The sequence below is a fragment of the Haliotis rubra genome, unplaced genomic scaffold, assembly GCF_003918875.1.
Source record: "Haliotis rubra isolate DU_JTF1 unplaced genomic scaffold, ASM391887v1 Scf427, whole genome shotgun sequence".
Classification (NCBI taxonomy): domain Eukaryota; kingdom Metazoa; phylum Mollusca; class Gastropoda; order Lepetellida; family Haliotidae; genus Haliotis; species Haliotis rubra.
Window position 1 is genome coordinate 861,450 of NW_025767110.1, and position 17,487 is coordinate 878,936.

The 17,487-nt window shown below is 42.5% G+C and overlaps 1 protein-coding gene across 1 annotated transcript in view; it reads right to left on the reverse strand.

Annotated features, from left to right (window-relative positions):
- Positions 1-1,404: 1,404 nt before the first annotated feature.
- LOC124288855 (homogentisate 1,2-dioxygenase-like) overlaps positions 1,405-17,487 on the reverse strand; it is a 30,849-nt gene continuing 14,766 nt past the window's right edge. The window contains exons 10-16 of the mRNA XM_046725417.1: positions 16,182-16,303; positions 13,491-13,595; positions 12,471-12,606; positions 7,999-8,051; positions 4,506-4,634; positions 1,992-2,121; positions 1,405-1,585 (exon numbers count right to left, since the gene is read on the reverse strand). Of these exons, the coding sequence (XP_046581373.1) occupies positions 1,551-1,585; positions 1,992-2,121; positions 4,506-4,634; positions 7,999-8,051; positions 12,471-12,606; positions 13,491-13,595; positions 16,182-16,303 (710 nt within the window). The 3' untranslated portion in view covers positions 1,405-1,550. The remainder of the gene's footprint in view (positions 1,586-1,991; positions 2,122-4,505; positions 4,635-7,998; positions 8,052-12,470; positions 12,607-13,490; positions 13,596-16,181; positions 16,304-17,487) is intronic.

A 17,487-nucleotide genomic window follows, 5' to 3' on the forward strand; every position in this document is an offset into this window, starting at 1 on the left:
CATGCATATGTAGAGTAGCTCAGGTCAAGCTGAACAACTTGCAACTTGTATTGTTTACACAAGAACAGAAAAAATTAGACCAATTACTTCTGTTCTGCCCAAGCCATTTGTGAAATACAAAGTGTAATATCAAACCAACTCTGACAAGGTTCACACCATACCTGTAAATGGAAAGCAAATAGAATACAGCTTAAGATTGTAGCACAGCAAGCCCACACGTGCAGGAGGGATCACAGAACTGAAAGTAACCCTGTCCCAAGTTCCACCTCCAGTTAAGCTCCTGACAACAGAATAGCATCTACACAAGGCCAATAACTTACACCACATACCCCATGTATTACGCTCAATCCACCAGACAGTCCAAGTTGTGAGTCCAACTCAGGCCTGCCAGTTTGAGATCATAGAAGCAAGGTGATGTTCCACAGGCAGACAGATGGCACACTACTGACTTGTCCACCCCTTATACTACGAAATATTTTGTTATAATTCTACATGTGCAGGGGGTCATTTTAAAAACTGACACAAACAGCCCTTGCAAAAATATCCACTAATACTTGTGGAGAAGAAAACTTCCTTTGGTAACAATTGGTAAACATGAGTTACAATTTACCTGAAAACATCTCTAAACATTGTAAGGCAAACACCACTGTAGGCTAGTAATACTCAGCCAGGCATATCCACTTTGAGAATCTTGCCTCCATGGTACAACCCCGTAACAAGTTTCATTGTAAACCCAAAGTCACCATGTTCTCTGATTGGTTGAAATACATGACTATTTGCTGCATATTGACACGTACAAATATCGCACACAGTTGTATTGTTGCGTCGTCAGCAATGGTGACGTCATTCAAATCATATTGTGACAAAGTCAGAATGACTTCACAAATAAGCAGTTCCAGATGCTACCATGGGAACCAGCTGAAACGGCTAGCTGATGACACTTCACTGCTGTACCAGTACTCGATGTCAATGGGTGCAAACAGTAAAACCCATGTGGACCTTTTGGTTTACTTTTGTGTTTACAATGTCGATAAGCATCATGTGTAGATATAAAAATCAATTTTCCCTGTTCAAAAGAATAAAATCTTACTGTTTTTATAAGTCAAAAATTTAAACCTACAAGAATTTTGTTTTTCAGATTGTTTTTTGCCCCATATACACGTCATAAAGTGCCAAAAGTAAAATAATTTCAGTGTTTAGAAGGAATATTACTTTGAATAGTGATTTTAATTTTTATTTTTTTCCGCTCCTGCCTTTAGGTTTTTTGAAGACAAAAATCTGTAAAACAAGAAATAAAACTGGTCTGGCCATACCCACTTTATAAAGAACACATCTACAGAATCAGACTGATCAGATGTGTCAGTGGATGCAAGTCCTGTCATAAACCAACAGCTGACACTCATCACGAACACACGACTTTATCAAGAACACATATATCAGTATTAAGTCAGATTGATCTGACAAGCAATATACCGAGGTTGACCCATCTCCTAGCTGCCAGACGAACTCGGGGCTCCACTGTCTAGTGTTTGTCTTGTCCTCATTATTGTCTAGAAAGTGAAAGTCTTCTGCTGCTTCCCATCACCTGCAAGAAGTGTTATTACTTCATATTCCCATATCATAACATGTAAATGTGCTCACCGATTGCTGCTTTAAGTCACCATATTATCCCATGTCAGTGGAGGCAATGCTTAAACTTGAATCAGATGGGTTCATTTCACAGAAATCAGTGCTAAGTTCCTATATTCTTAATTTCAGTTTCATTCACAAAGAGATTTCAGAGATGTAGAATATGGGGTAAATCTCGATAAGTAGAACTGTGTGCAACATTTGTAAATATCAAACAATAATTCAGAATAAAATATCCTTTACATCTTCAAAATGGGTGCTTAACATGTTTTTTAGCCTACAATGGATTGACTGATATACAATGTGCCACGGCATACGATCACTTTAATTTTCATTTAACGTCTTATCATGGCAAGACTTACCATTGGGTTTCCAGTTTGAGTTAAAGTGTTTCTGCAGAGTCTGCCAGCACTGGGAATAATTGGGGTCAACTTTATTCTTGTTGCCCCATTCAGTAACAGCCATACTGAAGGATGACTCAAACATGAATGCCTGCAATATCAGACAGAATCATCAGAAAAAATCAAATACACCAACTGATTTCCTGAATCTAACCTAAATCTCTAAAAACAAAAACAGAAACAAAAAGTCAAACAAGTGACTTTATTTACTGGTGGAAAAAAACTAACTGTGCTTCATATAAATTCAATAAAGACAAGTGTTTTGCCACTAATATGGCAATGTCCCCCGCTGTTAATATTTACTAGATTTTATATTTTTGGTCACATGCACGATTCCTGAAATGACTGGTGTCTGCATAATCAGCCATTGTAGGCTGTCGGCATAATTGAAGATATGGGGTGCAAAGTTTTATGAGATATCATGTTTATATAAGTTTGAAAAGTGGTCAAAATGTCATGGTGACCTTGAAAATAAGGTAAATGTCACCCACCAAATCAACTGGTGTCTGTGTAATCCCCCATTGTAGGCTGTCACCAAATTTGAAGACATTGGGTACAACAGTCCATGAGATATCGCATTAACAAGAGTTTGAAAAGTGGTCAGTGTCGTGATTACCTTCAAAATAAGGTCAAGGTCACCTAAATCTGTTGGTGTCTGCATAATCCCCCCAATGTAGGCTGTCACCAAATTTGAAGACATTGGGTACAACAGTTCAGGAGATATTGCGTTAACAAGAATCAGGACGTACGGACAAACGTAGAGACGCTGCTGAATACATAGTCTCCCATTTCGCATTGGGGCGGGGGAAAAAAAATCATTAGCATCAGTTGGTTCCCATAATCACAATTTGGTTTTGGGGTGTTCAGATCTCATGGCTGAAAAGAATTTATCTTTGTTAATGGCAATTTGAATGGCATAAGCTACCAGGATGACTTCATGGGTTACATGTCACTTACATGAAAATACTGGGAAATCACCGAACGTGGATAATACCTGCCTACTCATGACTATATTGAGGCAGCATCAGATTGCTCTACTGCCAAAGCCAGCTGTTCCTTCAATAGAATGACACAACTACTTCTACCTCAGTACAATAGGCAGCAGGTAGAATGACACAACCAAAGGAGGCTCCAGACAGAATGACACAACAACCACAGGAGGTTGCAGGCAGAATGACACAACAACCACAGGAGGTTGCAGGTGGAATAACACAACAACCAAAGGAGGCTGCAGGCAGAATGACACAACAACCACAGGAGGCTGCAGGTGGAATGACACAACAACCACAGGAGGCAGCAGGCAGAATGACACAACAATCACAGGAGGCTGCAGGTGGAATGACACAACAACCACAGGAGGCTCCAGACAGAATGACACAACAACCACAGGAGGCTCCAGGCAGAATGACACAACAACCACAGGAGGCTGCAGGTGGAATGACACAACAACCACAGGAGGCTCCAGACAGAATGACACAACAACCACAGGAGGCTCCAGACAGAATGACACAACAACCACAGGAGGCAGCAGGCAGAATGACACAACAATCACAGGAGGCTGCAGGTGGAATGACACAACAACCACAGGAGGCTCCAGACAGAATGACACAACAACCACGGGAGGCTCCAGACAGAATGACACAACAACCACAGGAGGCTCCAGACAGAATGACACAACAACCACAGGAGGTTGCAGGTAGAATGACACAACAACCACAGGAGGCTGCAGGTGGAATGACACAACAACCACAGGAGGCTGCAGGCAGAATGACACAACAACCACAGGAGGCTGCAGGTGGAATGACACAACAACCACAGGAGGCTCCAGGCAGAATGACACAACAACCACAGGAGGTTGCAGGTGGAATGACACAACAACCACAGGAGGTTGCAGGTGGAATGACACAACAACCAAAGGAGGCTGCAGGTAGAATGACACAACCACAGGAGGCTGCAGGCAGAATGACACAACAACCACAGGAGGCAGCAGGCAGAATGACACAACAATCACAGGAGGCTGCAGGTGGAATGACACAACAATCACAGGAGGCTGCAGGCAGAATGACACAACAACCACAGGAGGATGCAGGCAGAATGACACAGAAACCAAAAGACCGCAATCTCTATCTTAGGACAGAAGGCTGCTGACAGAATGACAATCACAAAGGTGTTTATCCCGTGCACGACGAGATAGTGGCTGTTCAGTTTCTGCGGTTTAACGCCGCCGCGACAGATAACAACTTTTGCGTTTTCAATGATGATAGTTTCTTAAACAACTTTTTTGGTGGAGTCTGGAAAATTTTCAAATATAAGAAAGCTGTTGGGTATTAGTAAATGATAAACATGTGTACTATTTATATTTATGTGGCAATTTTGTACAATGATCAAATTTGGAATTCATCGGTCCGTTTCTGACTCAAATGGACTGTAATTGTTACACTCTCTGTCCCCAAATAGAATTTGCTCATATGTTACCATAGTCCCAGTGGCTATTTTCTCTGCTTTCAGTTCAGCACTTGAAGCTTTCTCAAAGCATTCACCATCAGGTCCGTGTGGCGTCATCAAGCTGTGCAGACTGGCTCCCCCGGGGCGGAACCCCTCTTCCTGCAACAATAATCACCACTATTTAGCAGCAACACTTAGGGGTGAAACGGTACGCTCTTACGCTCGGTCCGTTTCGGTTCAGTATATGAGACATTATCATAAGTCAGAAAATTGACAACAAGAGGCAAACCTTACATTGTTTCATAACATGGGAAACAAATAATCATAATCTTTGTTATTCTGAATGAAGAAAACTGTCATTTCATGACAAGAAAGAAGAATATAAAATATCACTGGAACCTTGGAGCTAACAGCCGTGTGGCAAAATAGCAAGTAGCCAAGTATGATTAAAAGTAACTAAAATCACATCAGAATTTACTGCAGTGAAATCACCACGCCCCAAAAAATGTTCATGCTTAAAAAACACTAAAAACAATACACAAATCAGATCTTGTCGAATGTGACTCTGTCGACGACATATCACGAATAAATAAATTAAACAAATTAACACAACACAGTTGTCATAAGACAGTTACAGTCTGTGTGACAGATGATTGTCCTTGACCTAAATCATTGCCTATCTCTCATTTCAGTCGGTTAAACATTTCGAGACTTTCAAGTTTCCACAGTCCTTGGGAAGTACTGCTACACAATCTTGGCACATTCCAGAATTTTATTTGTTCAGTTTTCAGATTCATTCAAAATATCTTTTAAAGTTCACTCAGAAATGCATTTCTCCTTTCTGAAACAAATGTGTTTTAGCTTGAGAAAGCTGCTTTCTCATTTTATCGGTCGTTAAATGTTCATTGCTCTGATATAGCTTGCAATGAGATGTTAGCACCAAGAAACAAACATAAGGCATAAGAACTGTGATGGGAAAGCCACCAGATCCATACCCATAATTGCAGTTATAACGCCGGTCTTGGGATCCATGGATGATCCCCCAAGTTATGAGACACCCGCGTTATACATAACCCGGAATAAAGGCCAAGTAAAAATTATTTTCCATGGACATAACAGAACTGCTATTTCGTGTATTGTGCCCATTCAAAACTATATCGTATCGTCGGAGGTGGAAAAAAATATTTTGTAAATGAAAATAAATATGTGTATAGGAAACCTGCAATCAATTTAAACATCACTAGACACGATAATTCAGTTTTCCTTCCTGTTATGCTACCTGTTATTCAACTAAGCTGGAAATAACAATCAGCTGTGTACTCATGTTTTGCTCCAATCTACCGTTGATTCTGTTAAAAACGACCAGTAAAAATATAACATCAAAGGATTTCTAGCCATTATCAGAATAATTTATATCTTAAGCAGTTACCGTATACCGGGAAATTTTCGAGGTACTAAAATTTCGAGGTTTGAGACCCCCAGAGCTTTCGAGGTGATATAAATTTCGAGGTTTGGGGGCCTAAAATATATAAATATTTAAGACAATTTTAATTTCGAGGTTAGAAGAAAGTGCCCAGAAACATGACTTACCGGATTAATACTCAGTGAACTATCGACAAGTAGCCAGTGATAACTGCCGTCTGACTGTTATAACTACCGGTATACCAGTCCATGGCAGAAATAATAGTAATGAAAACAACCCTTTGTTCCTTTGTTGTGATAAATTACCCATGAAACACTCTGTCGGCAGTGTTCAAACATGACGCCATTTTTTCTCAGACGATATTGTTTTTTTAACAACTAACTTTAAGCATGTATGATGGGTCTCTGTTGAAACTATGTTGTTGTTAGAAAGCTGACAAGTTGACCTCTTTAGCTAGCGAAACTGACCAACAGCACGGATGCCTTACAGCCCCAGGATGTTTGTGTAAACAATCCCTTTAAAGATGCGCATTCATCAAACCTGGCATCGCCGATGTGGTCCGTTTGGCCAGAGAGTGACATCGAGTGTATTGACAGTTGGTTTGACTTCACATGTAACACACTGGTTGAATTACCTATTTTTTATAATGCATGTTATTCTGGACCAACAATTACAACACAATTAAATAATCTCGACACCGCATTTCTGTTGTTTGTTCATACAGGCCGTTCAGGGTCATTGAACGTTAAGATTAGTTGTAGACAGGCATTAAAGAGTAAATGCGCATGTCAGGAAGTCATTGGTTGCCAGCAGTTGAAATGCTTATCGATAGGAAATCTAACCCAAAGGTTTGAAGTTCGGAAAAATTCATGGATATAATATTTTCGAGGTTGAGCTTCTAACCTCGAAAACCTCGAAAATTAGATACCTCGAAAATTTCCCGGTATACGGTATTTTAACAGAGATATTATATATTGCTATCATATTAGTATAATGCATGTTTTCTTCGAACGTATTTAACATAATAATTAACATAGGTTCAGCACTTTGGGTTACGTGGCTGGATACATTTTACGTATGAGACAGTTTGACAAGTCACCGTTGACTTCCCGCGGTACCTGTCTCTTTGATTGTAAAAACACAATATTGGCAATTAATTGTGAAATATTACTTCAATGAGTCAATAACGGGGTCTTGGGGTCCATGGATGATGAGGCAGTAATCTGTTTGTGATTGCTGAGCATAATGTGAAATTGGTGCTAACGCGGTAGACGCCAAAAGCGGACCCTTATGAACAAGGTAAACGGAAGTGGTATGCGTATAGAATGAGGTGATGTCATTTCACACACGTTTTCTCCAATGTTACTGTAAACAGTTTTAGTAAATGAAAATGGGATTAAATTTAATCAAATAAAATGAAATCGAGGTAGATCGTTTTATTATGAGTTTTCTGACATCATACGTTTTCGGATGGCAGTGTTTACCTACGCTATAACGCGGTGTGTTGCATCACAGCAAACATTGTAAGTACTCGGCTCATGGCATGTATTTATGATAAAGTTGACTTCGATAAGTTATTACAATGTTTCTCTGTTCGTCTGATTTGAAATAACTGAAAAAGAAACAGAACTCAGCTATTGATTTGGTATCTGCAGTTGCTGTCCTGCTGACTTTGCAAGTAGACGACTAGAGGCGACTCTCGAACTTACTTCCAGGAAAATAGCGGCCGTCAAGCAAGGAAATGCATAGATTTTGACCAAATGATTCGATTTCTAGACATTTTAGAAAAGGTTTAAAATGATTAATAAAATTACGGTACGAAAACCGAAGTTTTGGATTGCATTACGGTATACCGAACCGAAGGCAAAATACCACGGTTCTACTAATACCGCGGTATATCGTTTCACCCCTAGCAACTCTGCTTACAATCTATCAGTAAAGTTATCAAAAATGAAATTTAAAGGTGGCAGGAGGCAGATGGAATACTCCGAGTCTTCATCATATTCAGCTAAATGTGCCAGAACAATCTTTTGATGTAGAAAACAAATAATAAGACTGGGAAATAAGTAAATTGAATATTCAAATTGGATGGTAACATACCTTAGCTTCATATGCACCATATATAAGACCCATGAACTCACTCATGCAGTTCCCTGCAATCAGAAGTCATTTATCATACAGCATTTCAGAATTTGGCTTACACAGACAGCAGATATAAAAGCTTTAAACAGCAGAGAATCTACAAACTGTATTGTAGTATTGTACTGTGTGAGTGTAAGACTGTGTGTAAGTGAACTGTAGTAGTAGGACTGTGTGTAGGTGTACTGTAGCAGTAGGACTGTGTGTAGGTGTATTGTAGCAGTAGGACTGTGTGTAGGTGTACTGTAGCAGTAGGACTGTGTGTAGGTATATTGTTGTAGTAGGACTGTGTGTAGGTGTGTAGGTGTGTGTCAGGTGTACCTCTAGCAGTAGGACTGTGTAGCACGTGTGTACTGTAGTAGTAGGACTGTGTGCAGTAGTAGGACTGTGTGTAGGTGTACTGTAGTAGTAGGACTGTGTGTAGGTGTACTGTAGTAGTAGGACTGTGTGTAGGTGTACTGTAGCAGTAGGACTGTGTGTAGGTGTACTGTAGCAGTAGGACTGTGTGTAGGTGTACTGTAGCAGTAGGACTGTGTGTAGGTGTACTGTAGCAGTAGGACTGTGTGTACGGTGTACTGTAGTAGTAGGACTGTGTGTACGTGTACTGTAGTAGTAGGACTGTGTGTAGGTGTACTGTAGTAGTAGGACTGTGTGTAGGTGTACTGTAGTAGTAGGACTGTGTGTGTAGTGTACTGTGGTAGTAGTAGGACTGTGTGTAGGTGTACTGTAGTAGTAGGACTGTGTGTGTAGGTGTGTACTGTAGTGTAGTAGTAGGACTGTGTGTAGGTGTACTGTAGTAGTAGGACTGTGTGTAGGTGTACTGTAGCAGTAGGACTGTGTGTAGGTGTACTGTAGTAGTAGGACTGTGTGTAGGTGTACTGTAGTAGTAGGACTGTGTGTAGGTGTACTGTAGCAGTAGGACTGTGTGTAGGTGTACTGTAGCAGTAGGACTGTGTGTAGGTGTACTGTAGCAGTAGGACTGTGTGTAGGTGTACTGTAGCAGTAGGACTGTGTGTAGGTGTACTGTAGTAGTAGGACTGTGTGTAGGTGTACTGTAGCAGTAGGACTGTGTGTAGGTGTACTGTAGCAGTAGGACTGTGTGTAGGTGTACTGTAGCAGAAGGACTGTGTGTAGGTGTACTGTAGTAGTAGGACTGTGTGTAGGTGTATTGTAGCAGTAGGACTGTGTGTAGGTGTACTGTTGTAGTAGGACTGTGTGTAGGTGTACTGTATAGGGCTGTGATTAGTAGTGAGTACACACTGGCATTTGGGTGTACTGGGGCTGAAAATAGGAAGGTTTGATGCATTCTCACTGATCTGAAGGTGCAGTAATTGTGGTACTGAAGGTCATCTTAATCCGGTAGTGCAATGGATTAAAGGTATACTCACTGGTAGTATTATTGTTTAAAGTTGTACACACTGTGGTAGTGGGGTGGTCTGAACGTGTACTCACTGTGGTAGTAGGGTGGTCTGAACGTTAACACACTGTGTTAGTAGGTGGTCTGAAGGTGTACTCACTGTGGTAGTAGGGTGGTCTGAAGGTGTACTCACTGTGGTAGTAGGGTGGTCAGAAGGTGTACTCACTGTGGTAGTAGGTGGTCTGAAGGTGTACTCACTGTGGTAGTAGGTGGTCTGAAGGTGTACACACTGTGGTAGGGTGGTCTGAAGGTGTACACACTATCGTAGTAGGGTGGTCTGAAGGTGTACTCACTGTGGTAGTAGGGTGGTCTGAAGGTGTACTCACTGTGGTAGTAGGGTGGTCTGAAGGTGTACTCACTGTGGTAGTAGGGTGGTCTGAAGGTGTACTCACTATGGTAGTAGGGTGGTCTGAAGGTGTACTCACTATGGTAGTAGGGTGGTCTGAAGGTGTACTCACTATGGTAGTAGGGTGGTCTGAAGGTGTACTCACTGTGGTAGTAGAGGGTGGTCTGAAGGTGTACACACTATGGTAGTAGGGTGGTCTGAAGGTGTACTCACTGTGGTAGTAGGGTGGTCTGAAGGTGTACTCACTGTGGTAGTAGGGTGGTCTGAAGGTGTACTCACTATGGTAGTAGGGTGGTCTGAAGGTGTACTCACTGTGGTAGTAGGGTGGTCTGAAGGTGTACTCACTGTGGTAGTAGGTGTGTCAGAAGGTGTGGGTCAGAAGGTGTACTCTCACTGTGGTAGTAGGTCTGAAGAATGGTGGTCAGAAGGTGTACTCACTGTGGTAGTAGGGTGGTCAGTGGTAGTAGGTGTACTCACTGTGGTAGTAGGGTGGTCTGAAGGTGTACTCACTGTGGTAGTAGGTGGTCTGAAGGTGTACTCACTATGTGTAGTGGTCTGAGGTACTCACTGTGGTCAGAAGGTGTACTCACTGTGGTAGTAGGTGGTCTGAAGGTGTACTCACTGTGGTAGTAGGGTGGTCTGAAGGTGTACTCACTGTGGTAGTAGGATGGTCTGAAGGTGTACTCACTATGGTAGTAGGGTGGTCTGAAGGTGTACTCACTGTGGTAGTAGGTGGTCTGAAGGTGTACTCACTGTGGTAGTAGGTGGTCTGAAGGTGTACTCACTGTGGTAGTAGGGTGGTCTGAAGGTGTACTCAGTAGGGTGGTCTGAGGTGTACTCACTGTGGTAGTAGGTGGTCTGAAGGTGTACTCACTGTGGTAGTAGGGTGGTCTGAAAGGTGTACTCACTGTGGTAGTAGGTCAGAAGGCGGTCTGAAGGTGTACTCACTGGTAGTAGGGTGGTCTGAAGGTGTACACACTATGGTAGTAGGGTCTGAAGGTGTACACACTATGGTAGGGTGGTCTGAAGGTGTACTCACTGTGGTAGTAGGGTGGTCTGAAGGTGTACACACTATGGTAGTAGAGGTGGTCTGAAGGTGTACTCACTGTGGTAGTAGGGTGGTCTGAAGGTGTACTCACTGTGGTAGTAGGGTGGTCTGAAGGTGTACTCACTATGGTAGTAGGGTGGTCTGAAGGTGTACTCACTGTGGTAGTAGGGTGGTCTGAAGGTGTACTCACTATGGTAGTAGGGTGGTCTGAAGGTGTACTCACTATGGTAGTAGTCTGGGTGGTCTGAAGGTGTACTCACTATGGTAGTAGAGGGTGGTCTGAAGGTGTACTCACTGTGGTAGTAGGGTGGTCTGAAGGTGTGTACACACTATGGTAGTAGGGTGGTCTGAAGGTGTACTCACTGTGGTAGTAGGGTGGTCTGAAGGTGTACTCACTATGGTAGTAGGGTGGTCTGAAGGTGTACTCACTGTGTGGTAGTAGGGGTGGTCTGAAGGTGTACTCACTATGGTAGTAGGGTGGTCTGAAGGTGTACTCACTATGGTAGTAGGGTGGTCTGAATGTGTACTCACTGTGGTAGTGGGTGGTCAGAAGGTGTACACACTATGGTAGTAGGGTGGTCTGAAGGTGTACTCACTGTGGTAGTAGGGTGGTCTGAAGGTGTACTCACTGTGGTAGTAGGGTGGTCAGAAGGTGTACTCACTGTGGTAGTAGGTGGTCAGAAGGTGTACTCACTGTGGTAGTAGGTGGTCAGAAGGTGTACACACTATGGTAGTAGGGATTGGTTTGAAGGTGTACTCACTATGGTAGTAGGGTGGTCTGAAGGTGTACTCACTGTGGTAGTAGATTGGTCTGAGGTGGTCTGAAGGTGTACTCACTGTGGTAGTAGGGTGGTCTGAAGGTGTACTCACTGTGGTAGTAGGTGGTCTGAAGGTGTACTCACTGTGGTAGTAGGTGGTCAGAAGGTGTACTCACTGTGGTAGTAGGTGGTCTGAAGGTGTACTCACTGTGGTAGTAGGGTGGTCTGAAGGTGTACTCACTGTGGTAGTAGGGTGGTCTGAAGGTGTACTCACTATGGTAGTAGGGTGGTTTGTAGACTCATTGGTAGTAGGTGGTCTGAAGGTGTACTCACTGTGGTAGTAGGTGGTGGTCTGTGGTAGTAGGGTGGTCTGACTCACTGTGGTAGTAGGGTGGTCTGAAGGTGTACTCACTATGGTAGTAGGTGGTCAGAAGGTGTACTCACTGTGGTAGTAGGGTGGTCTGAAGGTGTACTCACTATGGTACAGAAGGTGTACTCACTGTGGTAGTAGAGTAAGGTGTACTCACTGGGTCTAGAAGGTGTACTCACTGTGGTAGTAGAGGGTGGTCTGAAGGTGTACTCACTGTGGTAGTAGGAGTGGTCAGAAGGTGTACTCACTGTGGTAGTAGGTGGTCTGAAGGTGTACTCACTGTGGTAGTAGGTGGTGGTAGTGGTAGTAGGGTGGTCTGAAGGTGTACTCACTGTGGTAGTAGGTGGTCTGAAGGTGTACTCACTGTGGTAGTAGGTGGTCTGAAGGTGTACTCACTGTGGTAGTAGGTGGTCTGAAGGTGTACTCACTGTGGTAGTAGGGTGGTCTGAAGGTGTACTCACTGTGGTAGTAGGGTGGTCTGAAGGTGTACTCACTGTGGTAGTAGGGTGGTCTGAAGGTGTGCTCACTGTACTGACCAAGCGTACTCACTGTGGTAGTAGGGTGGTTGGTCTGAAGGTGTACACACTGATGGTAGTAGGGTGGTGTGAGCACTGTGAAGATGGAGGGATCCTGCAGACAGTCAGGGGACACAGCTGTACATGTCAGTAGAGACTGTCTTCAGGAACAGACTGACCTCAGGTCATGAAGGAGCAAGCATACACTCCGAAACGTTGTGTTTTTCACAATAAGAAGTTGACATCCATAAATCTTGCTTTTCTTGTGCATTCATCTTCTAAATGCCCTTCAAAGACTTGTCCAATCTTTTATTTGGACTTATTAGTAGAGCCTCTGGCTATGAGTGACCATTTCACAATTTACATTGTTTTGTTATTTTTGTTTGTTTCCTAATGGGACATATGTTATCAATTTATCATAAAGGCCAAAGTCTTATAAATTTTATAGGACTGTATAATGACATTCTAGTCAAGGATCTCAGTTATTGGAGGTCACATGAGATTTTAAGCTCAAGTAGTTCACCTAAATCATGTTTTTGTTTCAGTTTGCAACAGTTCATGTTAACAGATGTTATACATGAGTTGAATCTGAATAAATCTATGACATACAGTTACAATTACATTCTGCGTTGAAGTGCATTCTGTTGAAGCAAACAACACTGACCATGAAAATCATGTTATACTATTGCCTTTATCATATGTACGCAAAATGTTGTTGTAATACAGTAGTTCAATTAAACATTATACATTAATGATGTATCATTCTATTTATCTGTAAACCACTGGCATGTTGCCATACACAATGGGGACGGGAAGCCTGAAAGTATGGTGTAACAGCAACTAAGAAGATGATGTCACACACAGAGAGCTATTATGAATTCTTGATGTACGCACTTGGACAGAAACCTTCCAGTCAATATATCACAATATGTATTGCAATATATCACAATATGAGAATCAGGGCGATATCCAGCCCTAGTAATGAGTTGAGATACTTACAGCATGATCATAGGCAACTGCATTTATCACCATAAACTTGGACAGGTCATATTTGTAGGGAGCATAGTTTCCATGCCAGGCAACAACATCAAATGGTGAATGTTTCTGAAAAAAGGACAGACAATTTATCAAACCTATATGCAAAAGTGGCATTAGGGTTCATACTGAGACATTCACCAGTGTGTTTCAGACATTCACCAGTGTGTTTCGGACATTCACCAGTGTGTTTCAGACCTTCACCAGTGTGTTTCAGACCTTCACCAGTGTGTTTCAGATATTCACCAGTGTGTTTCAGACATTAACCAGCCTCAGCTACCTGTATTCATGACCACTAACCCAATGTTATTATATTTCACAGTTCTATTTTTGAAAGTCTTCATATGAAATTTAGGGTCACAGGTGGCTGGTTGTCTAAGCCAATACAAAAGAGCAGAGTTGCTTCCCTGCAGTACACTAAGACCTGATCATGGCCTGAATCCTGGATTGCCCTGGTTATGTTTCTAGCTTTGTCAGCACTACACCCAGGCCTCACTGAAGTGGTAAATGTTGGCTTTAATCATATACGGTCAAAATACCATCTGAAACTGGAACACATGATTTGATGATTAACATACATATGACTGATCTGAATTCATGATGAATACACGACTACTAAGTCAGACTGATCTCGCAGCCACTATGGTTAAATCACCAGTGTAACCAGCCAAGTTTGATCATTCATAACTGGATTAAATGTGGAATAGTTTATATTAAAGATATTTGTAACGACCACGCATTTCTAACATTTGCAGAACTTAAGGCAAAATTTGGTATTAAAGGTACTGTACTTGACTTTAATTGTGTTCTCCTTAGTATACCCAAACAGTGGAAAGAAGTTATACGAACAAATAATTTTAATATACCGTCGTTATCTATGTGCTCTCCTTGGAACGATTTGATTAAACCTAGTAAAGGTTCAAGGATATTCTATGATAATTTTATATCTGACTATAACATTCCGAAGGTGTGTCTCAAATGGAACGGGGAACTAAATGAGTTGATAAATTGGAAAACCATATTTTCACAATATAGACAATGCACTAGACACGAAACTCTTAGATTTTCAATATAAGTTTTTGCATAGTTTCATTTACACTAAACGAGAATTACTAAAAATGAAATTGATAGATAATGACCTATGTACATTATGTGGTTCAGTAAGTGAGGATATTTACCATGTATACCTTGATTGTCCAACCATCAAAATGTTCTGGTCAGAATTTAACAATTTTATAACTAAAGTCCTTGGTAAAGCGTGATGAAATGTCAAACCATGATATTCTATTTTGTTGCAGTAGTAACCACTTACTCAACCACATGGTACTATTGGCAAAGCCATACATTTTCGTAATGAATATAAAAGGACACAAACCTAGCTTCACCATCTACAGAACATTATTAAAAGATGTCTACGAGATAGAGAAATTTATCGAGAAGAAAAACGATAATATGAAACATTTTTACAGAAAATGGAATGTCCTAGATGCAGTCCTGTAATTTATTTTTTAGTCTTTTAATTCTCTGTAATATTAGCTAGCATCTCAATTGTTAATCTATATTCCCAGTACCATATGTTATACATTGTCTGCTTTCTATTATGTAACCTGTACCATTCTACTCTACCCACATATCTTGTTCAAATGTAACCAAGTAAAGTGAATAAAAATACTTTACAAAAAAAAAAAGTCAGGCTGATCTGTGAACACAAACAGAACTACTACAAGATATTAGTAACAAACATATGTCAGGCTGATTACAAATCATCATTAAAAAGCTACCATTATACAGAGATCTGTTGAAATCCCATTCCGGTCCTTGTTAGAATGACCTTTCATCTGACCAATCAGAGCCTTGCTCACCAGAATAGGAAAGTGACAGTTGGAATGAGTTTTCAAATCATGCAGCCTTAAACTATTGCTATCAAACATTTGATCAGAAAAATCTTTCCATAAGCCATGGGAAGTATTGGAAGTATACAATCTCAGCCATCTAGTACAAATTCTGTAATGCTCTTTTCTTCAGTTTTGGAATTTTGAAAAATTTGCCAAAATATATTTGAGGGTGTAGTCTGAAATGAAAGTCACAAGTTTGAAAGTAGTGTCATATAGCTCGAGAAAACTGTTTCTCTCTGGTTAATACTGACTTCTTCTTGACCATTTCATTGGTTGATCCAAGATTTCTCACAGGTTGTTTGTGGTCTTCCAAAGCCAGCATGTAAATCACATCATAGTGGTCCTACTTCCGGGCAGGGATGAGAATGATGTTTTGAGAAAAACTCTGAAAACTAGCCGGGGCCTGGTGGCCGCAGGATTTAGACGATTCACAAAAATGACCTTTGGCCTTATGAAATTCCCGGAATTCTGCGGAAAGTTCTCATCCCTGTGAACAAGTCACTGACAAACTCAACAACATCAAGTTTGTTCTTTGTGATACTACTGTTGTTAATCTTTAGATCTGTAGGATCGAACATGTCAAACACTACACCATCACTTAGCAATTTCTGTGTCCCCTACTGGTGAAGAAGCAACAAACAAAATACCTTGAGACATTCGGGATTTGCTTAAGGGGGCAACTCTTAATTCCATAAACCTGACTTCATACACAGCACTTCCTATATTGTAGACTCTGGGAACAGTTGTGTGTGGTACTCACCTGCTTAGCAGAGAAGAGGTGTCCATGATACTTGCTGATCACAGCGTACTCCTCCACGTCACGGTCCTCATACCAGGCTGCAGGAGTCAGGAAGTCACGGGGGTTCGCCAGTCCGTTAGCTCCTACACACAGTTAGTATAGTGGTGTATGTACAGACAGTTGGAGAGGGGATTCATCACCTGGGTTGGTCAGCCCATGGTGGTGTAGAGCGGGGATTCATCACCTGGGTTGGTCAGCCCATGGTGGTGTAGAGTGGGGATTCATCACCTGGGTTGGTCAGCCCATGGTGGTGTAGAGCAGGGATTCATCACCTGGGTTGGTCAGCCCATGGTGGTGTAGAGTGGGGATTCATCACCTGGGTTGGTCAGCCCATGGTGGTGTAGAGCATCACCTGGGTTGGGATTCATCACCTGGGTTGGTCAGCCCATGGTGGTGTAGAGCATCACCTGGGTTGGTCATTCATCACCTGGGTTGGTCAGGGTGGTGGAGTCAGCCCATGGTGGTGGTGGAGAGCAGGGATTCATCACCTGGGTTGGTCAGCCCATGGTGGTGTAGAGCGGGATTCATCACCTGGGTTGGTCAGCCCATGGTGGTGTAGAGCGGGGATTCATCACCTGGGTTGGTCAGCCCATGGTGGTGTAGAGCGGGGATTCATCACCTGGGTTGGTCAGCCCATGGTGGTGTAGAGCAGGGGATTCATCACCTGGGTTGGTCAGCCCATGGTGGTGGGAATAGAGTGGGTGATTCATCACCTGGGTTGGTCAGCCCATGGTGGTGTAGAGCGGGGATTCATCACCTGGGTTGGTCAGCCCATGGTGGTGTAGAGTGGGGATTCATCACCTGGGTTGGTCAGCCCATGGTGGTGTAGAGCGGGGATTCATCACCTGGGTTGGTCAGCCCATGGTGGTGTGTAGAGTGGGGATTCATCATCTGGGTTGGTCAGCCCATGGTGGTGTAGAGCGGGGATTCATCACCTGGGTTGGTCAGCCCATGGTGGTGGAGAGTGGGGATTCATCACCTGGGTTGGTCAGCCCATGGTGGTGGAGAGTGGGGATTCATCACCTGGGTTGGTCAGCCCATGGTGGTGTAGAGCGGGGATTCATCACCTGGGTTGGTCAGCCCATGGTGGAGGAGGGGTTGGTCAGAAGGAAGGTGGTGAGAAGGATGAGGGAGGAGAGAGAGGAGAGGGGAGAGGGAGGGAGAGAGGGGAGAGAAGGGGAGAGAGAAGGGGAGGGGGAGAGGAGGTGTTGGTGTTGGGGTAGTAGATCAACTGGGTTAGACCTTATTGATATCTAATCCTTCATAT